This window comes from Bubalus kerabau, chromosome 9 (genome assembly GCF_029407905.1).
Source record: "Bubalus kerabau isolate K-KA32 ecotype Philippines breed swamp buffalo chromosome 9, PCC_UOA_SB_1v2, whole genome shotgun sequence".
Lineage (NCBI taxonomy): Eukaryota > Metazoa > Chordata > Mammalia > Artiodactyla > Bovidae > Bubalus > Bubalus kerabau.
This window is the reverse complement of record NC_073632.1, coordinates 111,009,736-111,031,107: the sequence shown is the minus strand read 5'-3', so window position 1 is coordinate 111,031,107 and position 21,372 is coordinate 111,009,736. Positions and strand designations below refer to the sequence as shown.

Sequence of the window (21,372 nt, the reverse complement as noted above, 5' to 3'; positions counted from 1 at the left end):
GTTCAGCAACAGGAAGATGGGATCGTAAGACAGTAGTGGTGGGAGAGGCCCCGTGGACCCCACCCTGCACCAGGGACCAAGGTGTTGGCTGGTGGCCCAGCACCTTGGAACAGCGCTCGGGTTCCGGGAAGAGACTCGCCCAACTGGCAGCACAGCTGAAACTCTGTTTCAACCATGGAAATGACTGTTTGGAAACAGGAATTATTGAGCTGCTAATAATCAGGCTGAAGGTTTGGTGGGGGCCATGCATGGGGTCCCCAAGTGGCTCCCAGGGGTCCCCACTTTGCTCTTCAGCATCAGAAGGCGGTCACTTGGGAAGGACAGGCTCCCCTCCCCTCCCGAGGACAGAAGAGTTAAAATGCGTCTCCAGACACCTCTGAGCTCTCCCCCTTCCAAGCCGGCTCCCCTCTGATCACTCCCCGACCGTCTGCCAGCGTTTCCCTGGGCAGGGGACCTACAGTAAAACCGCACATCACACTTGCCCCCACCCTCAGACTGTCGGGACCATCCCTCTGTCTTAACTCTAGCAGAGGCGTGGAGAGTGGGCGGGAGAGGCTGCAAGTGGGGAGAAAGGCTTACTGTGGCGCTTCCCCGTGTCCGCCTTGACCTCCTCTCTGGTCGCGCCCAGGCAGCCCATCAGCTCTTGCAGGGAGATGGACTTGTCGTTATTCACATCGCAGTACTCCACAAACTTCTTCACGCATTTCTTGGGTTTGGACTTCTTCCGAAGAAATCTCTTGAAGGGCTTGATTTCCTTTTTGCCGATGTCCCCGCTGTTGTTTTTATCCAGCAGTTTGAAATACCAGTGGACCACTCGCTCCTCCAGCGTGTGGCTGGGGTCAGGTTCCGAGAGCCTGGAAGACACGTGGGTGGTCAGGACGCCCGCCCCGGTCCTGGTCTGCCCAGAAAGGCACCCCTGCCCGGCTCTGACTTTCCCCGATGGAGGGACCTGCTTGTCACCCTCTCTTTCCTGAGGCATAAGGCTGCCTGGCTTTACCCTTCAATATAATAATGATTTTAAAAAGAAACTTAGAAAAAGAGATCGGGCCAACATTTTCAAGCTGGTTTCAAACTTGCACATGGCATGATGAGTTTGGACAGGCCGGTCGCAGAGCGGGCGTTGGCAGGTCTCGAGGACCACGCCCGTGGACCACCACTCCGGTCACAGGACGCCCATCTCCACTGCCTGCACCCTGAGGCTTTCTACTCCTCTGTGTTCCTGGGCAGGCTGTTGATGTCACAGGTAAACTAAAAGGTGAAAATTCACACGTGTCCTAAAGTGGTAACCAGACATCTTACCCTGGATTGAAAAAGAGTTTGGTATTTTAAGATTTAAGTTAAAAACTCTTGCAGAAGTTCTGCGTTTAAGGCTGATCTTGGAAACCCCGATGTTACGACGGGATTTCTCACTAAGCGGAAGATGCCGGCAGGTGCTAACCCTGGTCCTTGCTTCCTTGGCCGGCTGTCAATCTCTGTGTTCCCATGAGTGTCAAGAGGGAGTCAGACACCAGACATTCCCGGGTATTAGGGCTTTCTGAGACTATTAACTGTTTCTCAAACTCTCAGAGGACCTTCTAGGATGGAAATTCATTTACTGCTTTCAACTATAGTCTTACAGAGAAGAGTAATCTTTCTGAAAATATAATATGTCAATTTGAACTTTGGGTGGTTCTGTACAGTTTAACTTTCTATTAGATTCATAGCCCTTCCCTTTATTCTTCTCCATTCTGACTCTTAAGCAGAGACAGAGAGAGACAGAGAGAGGAGGACTTTGAGCCAAGGGGACCAGAAATCTTAGATCAGCTAGAAGAGATGGAATAATCAAGGTTTGGGGAGGAGGGGAGGAAGGCCAGTGCTCTAAGAAAATACAGACAGTGAGATTCCCAATCAGAAAATGTGCTTTAAGATAAAGAGACTGATGATCGCTAATTAACAGGGGAGAGCCAATGCTTGAGACACCGTGTCCGTTAAACACTGGACATGACCCTCCTGTGGGCGGACAGTTGCCCACAAACACAGGTCAGCTTCGGGGACTCGACAGCGTCTCAGGAAGCGGAGCTCAAAGCCTCAGCCCCAGAACCAAGCGTGTCCGCCGGGCACTCAGGGCAAGCCCCCCGAGGTTCAGAAGTCAGACTCTGAACAGTGATAATACAATTAACACCCCTGAATCACAGCCCTGGAAAGGGCTGAGAGGGCGAATGTTATGTCATATATATTTTACTAAGGAAATCCTATTTTGAGAATTTTAAATCAAACAATTTAATTGAAAGTATTTATAAAATCCAGTCACTAGCTCTGAAACACCATTCATTCTGAAGCAGGGACCCAGGGTCTCGGCCTGGTCCCACGCCGGCAACATCCTCACGGGAGGATCTGATTGCATTACAGGAAAACCTGCTAAGCAGACCTCCTCCACACACGGGCGAGGACCTCATGCTTGGGGAGGCGTCTGCTCCGCTCCGGGCCCTGCCGTGCCCACCAAGCCGACCCCCGAGACTGCATTGGCTGGATTCTGCCCTCCAGGCTCCGTCCTGGCCCCCTGCTCTGAGGTCAAGGGCAGCACACCTGCCGGGGGAGGAGGGATCGGAGACCGCGTGGACCATGTCCGTGGACAGCGCGTCCAGCACGCTCGTCAGAAACTCGCTCTTTTTGGCACCAGGACAACCTGGAAAAAAAACCAAGCACAGACATCGTTTGTTTCCCAGAACTCACAGAGCACAGCAGATTTCCCTGTAACGGAAAGAAGGGCTGGTTTAGGATTCAGAAATCTGGGTGTCGGGCACACTGCATCAGTGAGTTCATCTGAACACCTGCGAGTACGCTGCAGCCCACACATGTTGATTTTAAACCTCAGCTTCTGAAAACTACAGTCTCTAAGATTTCTTGAATAATTTGTGACATTACCAGATTCCTGGGCATTACCATCTCACTGGTCCCCAAAGCGGCAGCCCCGGGCGGGTGGCGTCACCGCCCCCGTTACGCAGGAAGCCCCGAGGCTGGGGACCACCCCAGGCCCACACGGCCGGGGGAGGACACGCTGGCCTCTGGTCAGATGAACCTGAAGTTCGCGGCCTTCGGGTAACTCTGCCGTGGAGTTCACCTGAAGTTTGACATTCCACAACACTCTTCACCTACAAGAGGTCACTGAACTGTCCCTAAGCCCCCTGCACCCTCAGCGTTTCGGGATGAAGACGCAGCTGGGCACGTCTCTCCCGGACTCCGAGAAGCAGGAGGAAACCTCCACACGGATCGGATGGCAGTGCCGTGTGTGGCAGCCAAGTCACTCAAGACCCGCGTGCTTACACAGTCGGAGAGCTGGGGTTTCACAAACCTCCTTTTGACACTTGAGTTTTTGTTATTATTATTCAAGCACATGTTAATTGCCTGTAGCAGGAATCCATTTACGCTGGTTTCCACTTCGTTAAATACACATATCAGAAAACAGATGCGAATCCCTAAGGGTCAGGGGAGGGTGAAAAAAGAGCTGTGTTGTTCCCCTATGAATACAATTAGCAAAGTAGATTGTGATCTATAGGGGAAACCCCCAGGGAGAACGTTACTTTTCAAGGAAAAAATAAAATATCACATTAAGCATTCCCCGGGGAGGAAGCAGCCGACTTGCGGCTGGACCTTACCCGCTCCAGGACAGACAGTGCTCTTGGCACAGCGTGCCTGGGACGGTCGTCTGATGAGGTCATCACCGGCTCCAGGACGGGCAGCGCCCTTGGCACAGCGTGTCTGGGACGGTCATCTAATGTGGGGACATTGCCCGCTCCAGGACGGGCAGCGTCCTCGGCACAGCGCTGAGCTCCCCCAGAGCAGCCTGCCAACTTCCGAGAGGACAGAGGACAGCAAGCAGGCCTGAGCTCCAGGCCGGCTGCACCGCTGGGGAAGGCAGGGGTATCCCAGAGGGTGTGCACGGCCCACCCCAGCCCCAGCCTCCCCGGGAATTCCCGCACCCCGCTGGCCTGCAACACCAGAGAGGGATGTGGGCCGGTGTCCGGAAGGCCGAACTGAGGACACTGTTGTGGGCCGGACAGCTCTAAGGACAAATGATGCCGGCCTTTTGTGTGGTGAGTATGACTTCAGTGGGGATCAACCCCGGTTACATTTGCTGCCAATTTAATCATATCCCCCAAATGAGGTAAAGGTTTTTAATCGGAAAATGAGATATATTCATCATGAAACACAAGACTAATCGCATCTAAAAGATTGAGAAGACTTTAACGCACAGAGCAGTTAACACTGAAAGTTTAATCTACTTCTAAACCAAGAAATACTAGATCAATGCTGCTATAGCATTATTTTTTTAACCATGGTGTAAATTACAGACTTTAAAGTGCAGGTATCTTTCTGCTCAGGATTATATTTTGCAGCTGAGAGGTCACTTCAGTCCAACCAAAGAATACCTTTCATGTTTATTTGCAAACACACCGAACTTCACCTGAGTAAGGAAAAGGACAAGATGGTTTAGGCACCAAGAGAGGGAGCTACTGCTCCTGAGACGATTCCCGCCCACGCTGTGTGGACGAGGACACGAGCTTTAATCTGATCAACTGTGAATCACACACGCGACGTCAACCTGCGGTGGGCACACCGTTGACAGTGCTGAGCTTCCTCCACAAGCCCGTGTTCAGACCTGGATGGAGGCCTGGCGCTCAGGGGTGAGCAGCCCTCAGATCCAGCAGACCCCGGCACACGGGTCCATGTCCTCACCTGGCGTGACGGGGAGACAGACCCGGGGCCTCACACTCTGGGACCTGCGGCTGCCGGTTCCAGGACAACCCCTCATGAAACAGAAATGGCGGCACCACCTCTGAATACGTTTGTGAACAAATAGGGCCGGGCAGCACCCACTGTGGCCAGCATCCTGGGAAAATAATCCCCACACAGAGGGTGAGATGGCTGGATGACATCATCGACTCAACGGACGTAAGTTTGAGTGAACTCCGGGAGACGGTGAAGGACAGGGAAGCCTGGCGCGCTGCAGTCCATGGGATTGCAGAGTCGGGCGCTACTTAGCAACTGGACGACGACAGTACATCAGGGTCAGGCGGCGTCGAAGGCTGAGAGACCGAGGATGGAGGGGGGCAAGGACAGCCTTCACCTCCTGCCTGCACCTCACCCCCGGCTTTCCCCAGCCCTCCTGAGAGGACGCCTCCTCCTGGGAACACAGGAGTCCCAGGCCTGCTCATCCTCCACGATGTTTGTAAAAATGAGAAGAAATCCGAAAGAAAAAATCAGAGCACGCACAATTGAGAAGTGGCTTCTGGTTATATGAGAAGTGCCAGCCATACTGTGCAATGGACGGGGCCTCCCGAGGAGCCTCAGAGCTGGGGGACAAAGGGAGCCGGGCCCTCGGCCGTCGGGTTTCCCAGGAAGCCCAGAGCAGCCCCTAGCCTCCCTTACGCTCGCCCCCTCAGGCCGCGGGCCGCAGCGACCACCACAGAGCTCTGCGTCCTGCCTGCAGACCACGGGCCATGGCCAGCGGCCCTGGGCCCGGCTCCGTGGGTCGCTCACGTGGAGACAGCGGGTGCCCACCCAAGGGGGCCTGGCCTTCCCCATGGCAGCTCACCTCCCCTCCTTCTGCCCGCAGGGCCTGGCACGGCCCCCAGCGCCCGTAAACCTCGTGCTGGGGAAACCGCGGCCGGCGGGCTCTGCGACGGGACTCAGAGTCCCTGTGTATTTGCTTCCACGCACAGGACGTGGAGCAGGCCCGGAGGGCTCGGGTCGGGGGGCTCAGGGCAGGGACAGCCACGCACCAGGGCCTTCCACGGAGACCTGGCAGCCCGGTAAAGAGACGCTTGTGTGTGGGGGCGGGAACCAGACGGCCCTTCTCCAAGTTGGAAGCAGAAGGGCTGCAACCATTTATTTACACATTCAAGGCAAAATCCAGCATCCTGCTTGGCTTGGAAATGCTCAGTTGATTTCACTTATCTGTGAAATCCAAGGAAAATACTTGGCACCCTGTCGGAGTCCTGTGCAGACACTCGGGTTCTAATCCCAGCCTGACCCGCGTGAGCGGGTGGCCCCGCCCCAGCCTCAGTGCCCGGGCCTAGCGAGCTCCTCAGCAGCGAGCCGCTGGCCACTGCTCCCCAGACTCCAGGCGCCATGTGGCCCCAGGGAACCTGGTTCATAGCTGATGCCTTAAAAACTATTTGACTTGTTAACTCTTAAAATGAATGCTTTCTGCCCTATAAGACATCTTTCTTTTAAAAAGTAGACGTTTTTGGTGTAGAAATTACTGACTTCAGCAACTTGACTGTTTCATCCTTTCCCTTTTTCTTGCAAATACAGATGGAAACATTTTCGGGGCTGAGACCTCGACCACGCTGGGAAACTCCACTCCACGTGGTAACTGGCATCTGCTTCTCTCCCGTGACCCAGCGCACTCAGGATGGCCCTCAAAAGGAAAGCCAACACCGAGACGGGGAAGGCGGGCTGGCGATGTCCCCAGTGGATGGTGGTGTATGCGGTACACAGCGCTGGTCCGTGTCAGCCAACACCGATGCCCAACTGAGGTCTGCGCGTCGCCCAGCAGGGTGAGGACGGGGGCTGTGGGTCAGGGAAAGCGGGGCTGAGGGTCCACTGCTGACCGGGTGACAAGACGGGTGAAGGGTCAGGGGACAGTGACAGCCATCAGTCGGGCTTTAGAGCATCCAGCACCGAGCGGGCTTAAAAGCTTCATCTGCTGCTTTATCATTTCAAATGTCTATGGAACTAACACAAGTGAGGAATAACATGAAGAGGAAGTAAGAACCCTCTCTCTGGCTATCGGGCCCCTCTGGGGAGCTGTGTGTGCCCCTCTGGGGAGCTGTGTGCACCTCTGGGGAGCTGTGTGCGTCCCTCTGGGGAGCTGTGTGCACCTCTGGGGAGCTGTGTGAGCCCGCACGCGTGTTCATCCCACTGCAAGCAACTACTTCCCTGCTCATAGTTTTAACTCCTCAAGTTTTGGAAGTCTGGCTTCTCCCAAACTTTTAAGAATTTATCACACAAGTTTTCAGGGAAGTCGAGTTCTGTGCGATTTCCCGGAGTGACATGAGCACATGTGACCTGCAGGGTGGGGTCAGGAGCGAGAGCCGCCGTCTGCTGCCTCCAAGGCTGTGAGAGACTGGGACTGTCGCACCTGTTCCTCTAGAAACGAGACGCCGAACACTGAGACTGTCTCTTTGCAGTGGATTAAACCCACTCTTGCCTGAAGACTAACACAATCTACAAATCGCTAACCTACGTGAATTTTCAGTTCAGTCGCTCAGTCGTGTCCGACTCTTTGCGACCCCATGGACTGCAGCACGCCAGGCCTCCCTGTCCACCACCAACTCCCAGAGTTCACTCAGACTCATGGCCATCGAGTCGGTGATGCCATCCAGCCATCTCATCCTCTGTCGTCCCATTCTCCTCCTGCCTTCAGTCTGCAGGTTTTAAATCCCTTTGTTTCATGTACAATATTTTGGGCTGCATAAAAGCAGCTGCGTGGCTCGTAATTCCTCTGTCCATCACCTTCACCTGGAAGTGAGTGCGGTGAGTGCAAGCAGAGGCGAGTCATGCTGCTCCTTTTTCCTGCGTGTTCCTGGCAGGGAGGGGAGCTGCGACGAGCTCCCTGCACAAACCACGTCCGCCAGAGCCGGAACGTCACCTCCGTCCCGTGTGCAGAGCGTGTGCAGAGGAAGCGGGTTAGTTCCCCGGGGGAGGCTCCTCCTGCACATGAGCAGGCGAAAGTGCGGCATCGAAAAAGACCACCCTTGGCTGGTCAGTTACAGAAGTGGGAGATAGAATGGCAGGACCTTACAGTTTAACTCACAGCAGAGCAGTGCAGGGGAGAAGGGAAGGTCTGCAGACTCCGGTGCTGTGTGGAGGGCCCCTGAGACCCGAGACATGGCAGGGAGACAGTCTGTGGCCCGGAGCGTGAGGGCCTGGGCTCTCCACTCTACAACTTCCGACAGCGCAGCCCCTGAGGTCTGCCCTGACCGCCACCCGCCCTCGCGCCACAGCCCCGCGTCCACTCAGCCGGAACACCAGGCTCCTTCCTAGTCCAGGCTCTCCTCAGCCACACGTGGAGCTGGCGTGCTGTATCCCACGCACTGACGTGCCCCAAACACGCACAACACGCCCATCCCAGGCCCTGGGGCCCCGGCATCCCACCTGGGTCCCCAGGGTCCACAGGATGGGTCCCCACACCTGGAGTTCCTGCAACTTCACTGACCTCACTTCCCACCCCCACACTCCCACCTCAGGACAACCTGCCTTAATTTAATAAGTGCCTTTTTCTTAATTTCTAAATTTATATGCAGTTCAAACGTTAAAAACATTAAACAAAAGTAATCAGAAAAGTTCTTAAAGCATGTTTAAAATGCATCTGCAGCTAATAAAAAGTACAAAAAACATATCTTTATAAACATCCCCGCCAGCTGGGAATTGAGTGTCACGGTCGAGATGACGGCGTTCGGACTTCCCTGGTGGTCGAGTGGTTAGGAGCCTGCCTGCCAGTGTGGGGGTCACGGGCTCCATCCCTGGTCCAGGAGGGTTCAGTCTGCTGCAGAGCAAACGAGCTTGTGCTCTGCAGCCAGAGACGCCGCCGCAATGAGAACTCAGCACCACAACCAGAGAGGAGCCCCTGCTCACCACAGCGCGAGAAAGCTCGGGGGCAGCGACGAAGACCCAGCGCAGCCAAAGATGAATAAAAAGCAGGATTTACGAAAAAAGAAGACGACAGTGTGGAACCAGGAGGCCCCCACACTGCAGGAGAGACATAATCAGGATGCCCCCTCATACGTTTTTGGGCTTCCCTGGTGGCTCAGTGGTAAAGAATCTGCCTGCAATGTGGGAGACCTGGGTTGGATCCCTGGGTCCGATCCCTGGGTCTGGAAGATCCCCTGGAGGAGAGCCTGGCAACCCACTCCAGTATTCTTGTCTGGAGAATCCCATGGACAGAGGAGCCTGGTGGGCTGCAGTCCATGGGGTCACAAAGAGTCAGACACGACTGAGCGACTGAGCGCTCGCATACATACACACACACACACACACACACGTTCACACTTTAGGACACCTATGTGGGACACAGTAAGTTCATTCTCACAAAAGGCCCAAAGGAAAAGCACAAAAGTTTCCAGCCTTAAGATTAAAAGCAAAATCACTACTACTGTGTATTAGCTCTGGCTTTTTACCTTTTCTAATATTTACATATTTTATATATTTATTTTCATATTTTCTACACACTTTTTCATTCTAAACAAAGAGGATTTTAGGCTTGAGGCTGTGCTTTGATTACTTAACATTCAATAATGCACTGGTGAACATCAGAGCTTGGCTAAAGTCCACGCCTAAAGGCCCCGGGCAGTTATTCTCCTGGAGAAGAATAACTTGGTCAGAGGAAGTCGGGCTCGGGGAGTCCTCCTCCTGGTGCTCTCATGCCTGAGGCTCCTGGGGCTGGGCGCGCCGCACTTGGGCCTGTGGTTTAGTTCTCCTTTGGGTGGGTCAGCTGAGCCCAGCACGTACGCCAGGAGTCGGCACCAGCTGATACGTTCAGTGGGACATGTACTCGAGAGACGGTGTGTGTCCCCGTGCCCCCTACACTCCTCAGGGAAAGCAGCACATCCTCAAACACTTGTGTGATAACCATTAGCCACACCTCCTGTGGAAAGCAGCACTTTTACCCTCAAGGAGTTTATAAATAAAGCAGTGGTGATGAGAGGACGGCTGATGGCGACAGAAGTAGGAATCCGCTTGCGGGAGGTACCGGCTTTCCTCGGCTGCCACACTGGGGACTGTCCCCAGGGAGCTATGAACCGGGAGCCTTTGAGGACACACATCCCCATGATGAGGTGTCCTGATGCCCTTCCCAGGATGAGGGTCACCGGTGATGGCTCCAGATCCACGGGCTTCATCCTCCCCTCCCTGTCTCTTCTGGGCACAAGGTCTTGAATGATCTCTGACCGTGAAACAGGCACGTGGAGCATCTTGAAGACCACGGAGGAGGAGTCAGCAGTGACTGTCTTCTCTCGAAGCCTGGCATACCGGCCCTTCTTCCCTTCCTTGCTCCAGCACCAGACATGACGTGAGGCTGTGTGGGCACCTCCCCCCACTCAACTCGACGAGACAGACCGCGTGGCCACGGTGGGGACAGAGCATGTCCTTACCAGAGAGGAGGCTCCTGAGGAGACGTGGCCAGGTCCACGTGGTGCTGACCGCCCTCTGGAGGGGCTCTGACCGCCAGGCTCAGCTCAGTGCCCCAGCGTCTCTCGGAGAAGCGAGGTCACCATGCCCGGGAATCGCGTGTCTATTCATGACTCAGGAGAGAGTGGTGATGCTGCACTGGGCACAGAAGCATCGCTTCCCGCTTTTGGACACACGCATTTCTTTATTCACTGCCTGCTCTCCACCAAGGCACCCAGCAGTGCAGGCAGGTGTTGCTGAGAGCAGTTCTGAACTATTCCCTGAGGCAACGGCCACCTTCCTGTGGGGGCTGAGTCAGGGCTGCCCCTGGAGGGCCAGCTGCTGATTGGCCAGTGTTCTAGGGCTGGGAACGCAGTAACAGTGACAAGGTTCTTACTGCAGCCCCAGGGATGACGGCCATGTGCCTGGCGGGCATGCACGTGGCACGACCCAGCGCGGCACCTGCCCCAGGCCCCGGGGGATCTACGGTGACAGCCTGTGAATGAGGAACGGCGGACGGAATCTCGGCTGCATGAGCAGACAGAAGCCTGGCTGATCCAGGCGACCCAGGGGCACAGGGAGGTCTCTGCCCCAGGAGCTCTGCATGCAGACAGCAGCAGACGCAGCACCCCTCACCCCACAGCCCAGCACCCGCCCGGCCTGGCCAGAGGAAGGAGCGAGCAGCCGGCCTGGGCCCAGCGACCTGCAGGCCATGAGGCCTGGAGTCAGCCCGGGCGTCTGGACACGGGCCGGGTGCTTTCTTCCTGCCTCCCCTCCAGGGGAGAAAGCTTCCTTCCCAGACTCTGGTTCATCTGCCTTCCACGCCTTGCTCTGCAGCTCAGCCCTGTCACACCCTGTATGAGGAACCGAAGCAAGAGCCGGGCTAAGCAACCACGTAGACGGCCTGCGTGTTCTCACACCACAAACCCGTAAAACGCCCTTCATCTCCGCCGTAAAAAAGAAGCCTCTGCTCTACCATGTGCTTGTAAATTACACTTTAAAGCACCCATGACCTTGTTTGGATTTCAAGTGAGGTCTCCTTTTGCTACACTTTTAAAATATTAAGAGTGAGCCCGTGTTTTCATAGCCATCCCAGAGCATTCAATCAAAGGCGATTTCTGCCACCTCCCTGCCACTCAGTGCCTGGGTCTCTGCAGCAGAGACGGAGCCTGGGCTCAGAGGTCTGCACCCTGCCCTTCACGTCCAAGGCTCTGCACCTGCCCTGGCTTCCCTCCCTTCCTTCTGCCGGGTCAGACCCCCTATCAGCAAAGCCTGCTGAGGAGGGGGAGGGGGGAGGAGGGGGGAGGAGGGGAGGGGAGGGGAGGGGGACGGGGAGGGGAGAGGGACGATGAGGAAGGGAAGGAGAAAGCGAGGGACAGGGACACGCACAGAGTGTGAGAGAACTCCGCCACTCAACAGTAACCGCAAAACGGCGTGATGGTCCATAACGGAGTCGAGGAAACAGGAGGTGAAGGGCACAGCCAAGGATGCCCAGTGACCCACCAGCCAGTCTCTGGGGCCCCTGGGTTTTAATCACCAAGTGTACGGGGCGATCACCTCCTCAGAGCCCCAACACGGAAGCAAAGCTCGTGAGATGGCAGAGTGGGGCTGTGTGCTGCCTGGGAGGGGAGTGGGCCGGGGCCGCCCCGCTCACAGTCCCAGCCCCCCACCCCTGCAGCAGGCAGAAAACGGAACAGGGGCCTGCACCATCTCTGCACCCTTGTGATTCGGGGGGAAATTTAAACCAGGCATGAGGGTAAGAGGTAGACACCACCCCACCTCCGGTTGAGTGCCCTCCTCAGCTGCTGTGCCAGTCACGGGCCTGCAGACTCTGCTCTGCCGAGGCAGAGAGTGGATGCCTCCAGGAATCTGCTCGAAAATCTGCATCTCAGGACCAAGTCAAGTCCCAGCTTCAATCAGTTTCAATGCAAAGGCCAGCGTGAACCTTCACAGATAAACAGAGTAAGAAAGGCTGCTTCGATGATTTTTCTGGCTCTTCCCTACAGAAAGGAAGCAGTTATGTCCTTGGCAGAATGTGGGCAAGTCATCAAAGGCTGGGTCTTGCAGAAGCAGAAGGTCAGGTCACATTTTGGAAGTGACTCAAGCAACATGTCTTGGGTTTTTTTTTTTCTTCTATGTCCAGACCTGTCACTCAGAGCCAAAAATGGTGAATTCAGTCGACAACTTGATGAATGAGACTAGAAACTACAGCTGAATATAAACAAAGAAAACTCTACACTGAAAGCACCCGCTTCTCAACCTCTCCAGGGTGAGGGTGCCAAGCCCCCTGGACCTCACAGCCGGCCCGCCGGGTCTAGCCGGGTCTAGCTCAGAGTACTCGTGCGTGAACAAAGCACACGAGAGTCATTTTCTCCTTTAAAAAACAAGTTTGCCTCTTCCTCGTATCACTTAACACTTTGCCTGAATTTCAAATTCTTCTGTTTGAGTCACAAATAGCCTGACAACATTGCAGACTTCAGAGCTGTTCTGAGGTTAGTAACCAAAACATTACAGACCCCACATGATTCGCTGCCCGATCCTGCACTGTCTTCCCGGGAGGGGCTCGGGCCACGCTGACCGCAAGCGTCCCCCCGACGGAGATTCGCCACTTTGCTCACCAGCCCTGCGGCTCTAAGTCCGACCTCTGCTTCACTCTCTGTGCCCAGGGCCCCCCACGCCCACCCAGCCCTCTAAAGCCCCAAGTCTGCCCTGCACGCCAGAAGCCTCAGCCTTCCTCCAAACACCTAACAGCAACAAAGATAGACTGTAACCGCAAGATAAAGCTGCTTGAGTATCACTCCCACAAAAGACGCTTTAAAAACATCCTTCACCCATGTCTGACTCAGTGACTGGCGCTGTTTAAAACTACGGCCCCAGCAGCCCGGGGTTTCCTGGCTTCACAGAGTGTGATGAAGCTGGATCTCGGCAGTGAACAGAGTCCAAAGAGGTCTGCGCTTACGCTTGTATTTCCATCAGAAAATGTGTAATGATGTCCTTCAAAGGAGCATCATTTCTCTTGGGACTAAAGCCCCCTAGGCATCCATGTGGACTGTCCCAGACGGGCCAGTGGGCTGGGTCAGCGGAAGCTGGTGGAGCTGGACGTCCCTGTTGCGGTGGCGGGGGGGCAGGAGCCAGACCGGCAGGGGCTTCACTGACGCTCCTCCACAGTGAGCAGAGAGAAGTGAGTCTCGGGTTTGCACAGCTGTGTCGGGGCCATCGTGTCACGTATCATGTGGACAAACTTGCCAGAGGGTCCTGGTGGCAAGCAGCGCCCCAGCAAGGGCTGCGTCCTCAGATCAGCACATCCTCAGGGGCCCAGGGCTCGGTGCCAAATGTCCACTCCACGGAGCAGTGCTCCCACATCAGGATACGTGTTCACGGAACAAACGCTTGGACTTATTCTCGCATATCTTGTGGAACAATTTGGAGCGAAATCCCTGGGATTTCTCACCAGAAACTGTCTGTTGAACCTGTGAACATTCTATGTGGAAGATTCTTGCTTTCAAAGCTGCCTTAAAACAGATGAATTCACAATTTTACCTGTGTTAGTCGCTCAGTCGTGTCTGACTCTGCGACCCCATGGACTGCAGCCCACCAGGCTCCTCCAAAAACAGAGGGTGGGGGTGGGGGGTTAACACAAAACACCAATGAAGATAGAGAATGAGGCTTATAAAGCGAAAGGCTGGCATGGGGGCTGGAAGCCCCTCGAGCACCAAGGTGCCCCTGAAAGGCGGCCCGGGGATGCAGTGGGCTGCAGGGCTCTGTGCTCCGGAACCCCGCTCACAGAACTCCAGCCCCCACGGGACCATGTTCAGCTCTGCCCAGGAAGAAGCCCCTCTGAGTGACCCCGCCACCGCGGAGAGCCTGGACACCGTCGGAAGAGCAGGGTCACATCCTCCATGGAGGCTCACCGCTGCCTGTGCCGCAGGGAGATGGCGCTGCGGTCTGAAATATAGACCTTCCCTGCGCGAGCCCGCCAGGCGCAGCCCCCTCGGTCCCCTGGGAGCCCGCTAGGCACAGCCTCCTCGGTCCCCGCGGGAGCCCCCTGGGTGCCGCCCCCTTGGTCCCAGGCACCGGACTGGCCCTCCTCAGCTCAGGACCCTCACTTCTCCACCCATGTGCCTCTCATCTCTCATGAGCATCTGAAAAGCCCTCAGTAATGGGCCCTCTGAGTCAAACATCACACAACGTCGTGTTGGAACAAAGCTCAGAAACTGACCAAGAGCCACACGTTTTCTAAAGAGCGGAGGGAACCAGGAGGGAAGCCGTTGGCACTGAGGTCCCTGCCCTGCCTGAAATTCAAGCAGAGGCGCAGACGAAGGCCTAAGGCATTCCTGATGCTGTGCAGGGTGAAACCCCACAGCCTCCCGGGGGAACTCCCCAGCAGCCCAGGGGCCCGTTTTTGGTCTAGGAGCCTCACCCTTGAGAAAGGCTGTGAACACCCACCTCCTATTCCAGTCACAGGCCTCTCTTAGAACCACGTAGTCTGAATACGTCCCAAATGATTCCTTGTCACCTGCTGCAGCTGCTACGGAAACAGTATGCACATCCCTCAAAAGCTTAAGACCAGAACTGTCCGGCTATCTCGCTTCTGGGTGTTTATTCAAAGCAAATGAAAACCCTGATTCGAAAAGATGCGTGCATCCCAGTGTACAGAGCAGCACTATTTACAACAGCCAAGATGTGGAATTAATGCAAATACCTGCCCACAGATAAAGGGGAAGAGAAGGTGTGGTATGTATATAAAAAAGAATGAACTTTTGCCATTTGCTACAACATGAATGGTTTTGGAGGGTATTACTCTTAGTGAAGTAAGCCAGACAGAGAAGTCAAATAGAATACGGTTTCACTCATATGTGAAATCCAGAAAGCAAACAACCAAACAAAATAAATGAATAAATAAAAACCAACCCCCAGATACAGAGAACAGGCTGGGGAAGGGAAGGTGGAGGGGGGGGACAGGTAAAGGGGTCGCCTGTTTGGTGACCGGTGGAAACCCCACTTTGGTGGGAGATCAAGGCCATGCAGACAGAAGTAGAAACACCGTGTTGTACACATGAAGCTTACATGATTTGATTATCCAGTGGGGACTCTTGATTTTTTTTCTTTAATTAAAAAAAAAATTAAATCACAATCGTTATTTGGTGAGAGCTAACTACGGGAGATGTCCATTATAGCCTGGGCAGGAAGGGGTAGCATTCAGTGACCTCCCGCCCACCCGTCGGCCTACAGGGTCCCTGAGAGGGACGTCCCGTGAAGGAGGCTCAGCTCCACCCTCAGAAGACCTGGGAGGTGGCGGTGTGCATCAGCCCTTTTCTCTGACGAGCAGACTAAGACTCGGAAGGGAGAACAGACTGCTGGACGGTGGCCATGCCAGGCTCCCCAAACCCAGGCGTGTGAGGGCAGTGTGTCCACCTCCTGGCAGCCCCTGGTCTATGGCACATCTGCACCCAGCACTTACCAAGGACACCGACCTGGGCTCCCCTGCCCATCAGCTCTGAGATGTAGGAGTTTGTCCCAGAAATGAAGAAACAGGCAAAATGCTTTTCAGACCTCTCTAGGGAGGAGGCAAGTCTGCCATGGTTTCTCAAGTTTTCAAATATCAAGAGATTTCGTATATACACATTTCTCCACATTCAAATGGTTATCTGCAAATTTACCCAAGTTTATTCTCCAGCTCATCCACAGCCCTGTCTTTTCTGGGCAAAAGAAATAGAAAGGAACCTGGCCATGGAGAAGGATGAAGGCATTTTTGTTCACATTCTTCGTAGAGAAGTGGGGACTTGATTGGGTTGTTCCCTCTCTTACACAAACTCCTAATGGTTGGAGCAACCTCTGTTCCCAGAGGATGTGGATCCAACTGGACCCGACCTCCCAGGCTCCACCTCTGACCACCTGTTACGTCTCCCTAGGTGACAGAGGTCAGTGGACCTGCCTCTGGTTCAAAGGCTGCAGGAAGAAGGTGTGACATCAATGGACAGATGAGAGTGTTTCTAGGGAGCTCCCTGAGGAAGAGCCATAAGGGCCTGTCTTCAGTTTTCTCATTTCCTAAACACCTTTGCAGTGACGTGCCTGATGAGGACTTGAATGCTCTTAGGGTGACCTTGGAGAGAGCTCATGGAGGAGGTCGTCCCTAACAAGCTGGAGACAGGATTCTAAAAACCACGATTCAAAGGGAAGGGGGGATCCTTCAAGAAAGGTCACACTCACGCTTCTCACTTGGATCTGCAGTCGCTGACTGTAACTGGAAAGCCCATCCTCCTTAGAAAAGTATGACAATATGATTTAATATGAAAACAAAACCACAGAACCCGCATCCACCTCTTCCTGGAACAGAAGCTCTTCCAAACAGGCTCTTTATCACGCAGCTCTTCTGCCTGGCACCCAAGGTGCTCCTTCTCCCTGAAATAGCATCCGTTCTCTGCCCACTTGTGTCTTTCCCTTCCTAACAATTCATCTCAAATCCACTTTTCCAGGAACACGCACTGCAGGGCCTGGCGGGCATGGATCTTCTTCTCCTCCGACCTCCCGACCACACCATCAGCCTCCTGTTCCTGAGCCGAGTTCAGGGCCCGACGCTCTCACGCGTCATCTCCAGGGCTTCTGGGGGGTCGGATGGGACTCGAGTGCTTGCCTCAAGGCCCTGCCACACACCCCTTGGTGTCGGGCCAATCGCACAGGTCTCCGCACCCAGAGCCTGCTGTCTACCCCACGCTGCCCCCTCCCACGACAGCACAGCCTGTCAGCAGCCGGGGGCCTCTGAGCCGAGGCAGGGCCGAGCACCGCAGCCCTCGCTTGTCAGGATGTGATCGTGCGGAGTGACTGTCAGCGTCCTTGACTTCTTCACGTGTCGGTGGCATTGTCGGGAAGACACAGGCTCTTCCTTCTCAATGTCCTGCCCACAAACTGTGATACGAGCAGCCACCCCTGGGGAAGCCTGTGTTCCCTGTGACCTCACCACAGTCTCAGCCCACACTGCACACCTTCACACACACGTGTGTGGGGTCAGCAGGGCACAGCCGTGCAGACGAAAGGCACCCTGCGGTTACATTTATGGGGGGCAGGCATTGACAACCCCAGGAAGATGGCAAAGTGCATGCCCTACATCAGAATAAAATTAGATTTAATAAATGAGAGAGACATAAACATCCAGAAAAAATAAGGGTAAAGCAGACAGAGGAACGTGAGAGCGAGTTTCACCTCAGCGCCTCTGGTGTAGACGGGCCACTGCGGGGAGAGAAAGCCAATCAGAAGAAAAAGCCCAGCGTGGACGGAACAGGACTGAATGGGCCAGAGGTCAGGGCCACTTCTCGATACTGAAACTGGAGACAGCCTGTCTCCAGGCCCCAAGCACAGCAGCGCAGGGGCTGACGGCACGGCACCGCGTCTCGGCAGACAAGCCTGTAAGGGCTCTGTTTGTAAGGTCCGCCAGTGTCGGCCTGGGGCACAGCCTGAAGTGGGCAGAGGCATCTCGGCAGTGGGGCAGCCCGTGGTCTGTACACACGCGCCTCCAGCTAATCCAAAGTGAAGGCTCTAGAAGACCAAGCGTGGGGACAAGTCTCTCGTGCAAAGTGTGTGCGTTTTTCTTAGATTTTGATGAAGACTGAGCTCCTCCCAGACACTGGGGGCATGGAGTGTTTCTCTCCTCGGAGACTGGATACACAAGAAGCCATCTGCCTTGAGAATCACGTAAACTGAGAAGCCTCATGATAACACGGACCAGAGAGAACAAGGCCCCTTCTACGGAGGCGGGGGCCAGCTTCTCCTCCAGAGGCAGCTGGCTCCATGCACACACAGAGAACCGGGCAAGAAGGCCCTGCATCTCGGGGGCCATACTGTCAGCCTGACAAGGATTTTTAAGCAGGTGCAGCCCGAGTTTCCTTCAGCCGTCATCTTTGGAGAGACCCCGGATTCAGAGGGACATGGACCTTCCAAGATAAAAAGGCTGGAAAATGCGTGCTTGCGTATCTGCTGAAGGTAAGCGGCTCTGAAAGTTTGCTAACCATATACCAATAAGTGATCACTTACAGTCGTAAAGGGTTGTCCCAGAGCCTGTCTTTGGGGGTGATGATTAGAGAGTAGGGACCTTGCCATCTATGGCCCAAATGATGCAAGACTTTGCAGCTAACACAGGTGAGACCCGAGTGGTTGCAGGCATGTTTGTGGGAATGTCATGGCTAAGCTCCCCTGGTAACCACGTTGCCCTGGTAACCACGTTGCCTGGTAACCATGTTGACACCGACTCTTTTCTAAAATGCACATAAAAGTGCAGCTGCCCAGACTCCAGACTATTCCAAGGACTCTGAGCTCGGCCTGAAGAAATCTTGCACACGTGGCCAATTCCTTCCAAAGAGGAATCATCGCAGAGGCCAGCAGCAGGGTTCAGACACTTCTGTCCCCAGCTCCCCAGGCCACAGCGGCCTCGCCCCCACCCTGAGAAGGAAATGGTGAGTCTGGTCCAGGCCGTGAGCAGAGCATCGTGCTGTGGGGGGACACGGCCTGGGTGGAGCTGGGGATGGACTGGTAGCATCCACATTTAAGGAGAAGAGATGCCTCCAGCGTCTGATGCCCTCCTAAGCAGTTAGGAACTCGTCTCTAAGGCATCAGGACCTCTCCATGTCCCACACTCAGGACTGGACACTGATCAGGCAGAGGGGTTTCTGCACCCACCAACGCTGCAATTGTTGACTTTTCATTTCCTTTGCACAGAACCGCTCAGCTCAGCAGGTCCCTGGCTGACCTGCCGGGTCAGTGTCCTCACCACGGCCGGGACAGTGTGCGGCGGGACAGTGTGCGACGGGACAGTGTGCGACGGGGCAGTGTGCGGCGGGGCAGTGTGCGGCGGGACAGTGTGCGGCGGGGCAGTGTGCGGCGGGACAGTGACTGTGAACAAAGGGTCCACTTCCTGCTCACCGGGCGCCCCCTTTCCTGGTGAGGAAGCCCAGAGGCTTCTGCTTGTTTCTTCTCAGCTTCAAGCTGCTCCCTGACAGTCTGCGGGCACTCTGCACAGGGCAGGCAGGCACAAGGTCACGTCCACCTGCCAGACCCAGGAGTCCTGGGCCACCTGCCCACAGCCCACCTTCACTGCGCAGATGCCCTTGCAGAGTCCAGGAGGCAAATGACACTTTCCAGGAGATGGTGCGTGAAACCTAATGGCGAACTGAGGCCAAGGCATTTACTTTTACTAAAAGGAAAGAGCCTGAAAATAAGACCGTCAAAGCCTGATGCCAAGATGGCAGGAACGAAGCTTAAGAACACGCCTGAGAGCAGGACCGACTGTTAGTTCAGAGCCTACACTGGCCGGGCCTCCTGCGACCCCTCCCCACAGAGCACACACTGGGGAGCACTGCAGCTCCCTCGCAGCCCTGGCACCCCAAGTCCTACTTCCTGTCTCTGCCGGGCTGGAAATGGACATCGGGCTGGGGCGTCCTGGTGAGCCACCTGTAGCATCACCCTTCCCCATGCGTCCTCATCTCAAGCTCAGTCCCAGACGCCTGAGCCAAATGGAGGAGGGACAGCACGACCCTTCACATCTCCCGGGGGACCAGGCGTCGTGCGGCTCTGGGAGCAGACCCTGCACGGGAACCTCTGCACAGACCAGTGGGAGCCCTGCTGCACAGGATGTAAGGGACCGGGAGTGGGCAGGGAGTCTACCCATTCCTGTTAATTCTGTTAAATCACGCCTCCTCAGACCAGACATGGATGGTGTCCACGGTGGGTGGGCGTGTCTGTGTGTGTCTGTGTTCCATGACCAAGGACACTATAACGGTTCTTTTGTGGTTCCCTTAACAGTGAATCACTGAGGGTCCAATACAGCCCTTCTTAGAATGAGACCCGCACTATAAAGAATTTTGATCCAGTAAGATTCATGTAAAGGTGCATATGCCAAGTACATCATGATAAATGCAGGGCTAGATGAAGCACAAGCTGGTATCAAGATTTCCAGAAGAAATATCAATAACCTCAGATATGCAGATGACACCACCCTTATGGCAGAAAGTGAAGAAGAACTAAAGGGCCTCTCGATGAAAGTGAAAGACGAGAGTGAAAAAGTTGGCTTAAAGCTCAACATTCAGAAAACTAAGATCATGGCATTCGGTCTCATCACTTCATGGAAAATAGGTGGGGAAACAGTGGAAATAGTGTCAGACTTTATTTTTTTGGACTCCAAAATCACTGCAGATGGTGACTGTAGCCATGAAATTAAAAGACGCTTGCTCCTTGGAAGAAAAGTTATGACCAACCTAGACAGCATATTAAAAAGCAGAGACATTACTTTGCCAACAAAGGTCCGTCTAGTCAAGGCTATGGTTTTTCCAGTGGTCATGTATGGATGTGACAGTTGGACCATAAAGAAGGTTGAGTGCTGAAAAATTGATGCTTTTGAACTGTGGTGTTGGAGAAGACTCTTGAGAGTCCCTTGGACTGCAAGGAGATCCAACCAGTCCATCCTAAAGGAAATTCATCTTGATTATTCATTGGAAGGACTGATGCTGAAGCTGAAACTCTAATACTTTGGCCACCTGATGTGAAGAACGTTCTCACTGGAAAAGACCCTGATGCTGGGAAAGACTGAAGGCAGGAGGAGAAGGGGACGACAGAGGATGAGATGGTTGGATGGCATCACCAACTCGATGGACATGAGTTTGAGTGAACTCTGGTAGTTGGTGATGGACAGGGAGGCCTGGTGTGCTGCAGTCCATGGGGTTGCAAAGAGTCGGACATGACTGAGCAACAGAACTGAACTGAAAGTTTCGTGTGTAACTCTGATTGGCATCAACATGATTCTCTAGCTTAAATAGGCGTCACCTGCATAATGCAGGTATCACTGTGGTAACACCTAAATGGTACAGGCCCAGTTTGTTTAACATCAACAGGTCGTCTATAAAGACCAAAGAAAAGCGCCTTTACTCGGCGCTGAAGTGAAGGCTCAGTGAAGCTCTACGTTGAGCTTATATTGTCTATAAAGACCAAAGAAAGCGCCTTTACTCGGGGCTGAAGTGAAGGCTCAGTGAAGCTCTGCGTCAAGCTTTGAGACAGATGCCTTGTAGGTTTGCAATCGGCTCTCCCCAGTACGAACGCCACTGCGCTTCTTGGAGCTGCTGCTGGTTTGTCTGGGGCATCTCGGACCTGTCATTCACAAGCCTGCCTGTGCGTTTTTAAATAAGAAATGAACTCCGCACATCGGGTGAACCTTCTGCAGCACCTAGCCCACACTCC

The 21,372-nt window shown here is 54.5% G+C and overlaps 1 protein-coding gene across 2 annotated transcripts in view; it reads right to left on the bottom strand.

The window, feature by feature from the left end:
* SMOC2 (SPARC related modular calcium binding 2) overlaps window positions 1-21,372 on the bottom strand; it is a 153,931-nt gene that overhangs the window by 6,842 nt on the left and 125,717 nt on the right. For both annotated transcript variants that reach the window (XM_055536202.1, XM_055536203.1), the window contains exons 10-11: window positions 2,566-2,665; window positions 580-854 (exon numbers count right to left, since the gene is read on the bottom strand). In XM_055536202.1, the coding sequence (XP_055392177.1) occupies window positions 580-854; window positions 2,566-2,665 (375 nt within the window). The remainder of the gene's footprint in view (window positions 1-579; window positions 855-2,565; window positions 2,666-21,372) is intronic.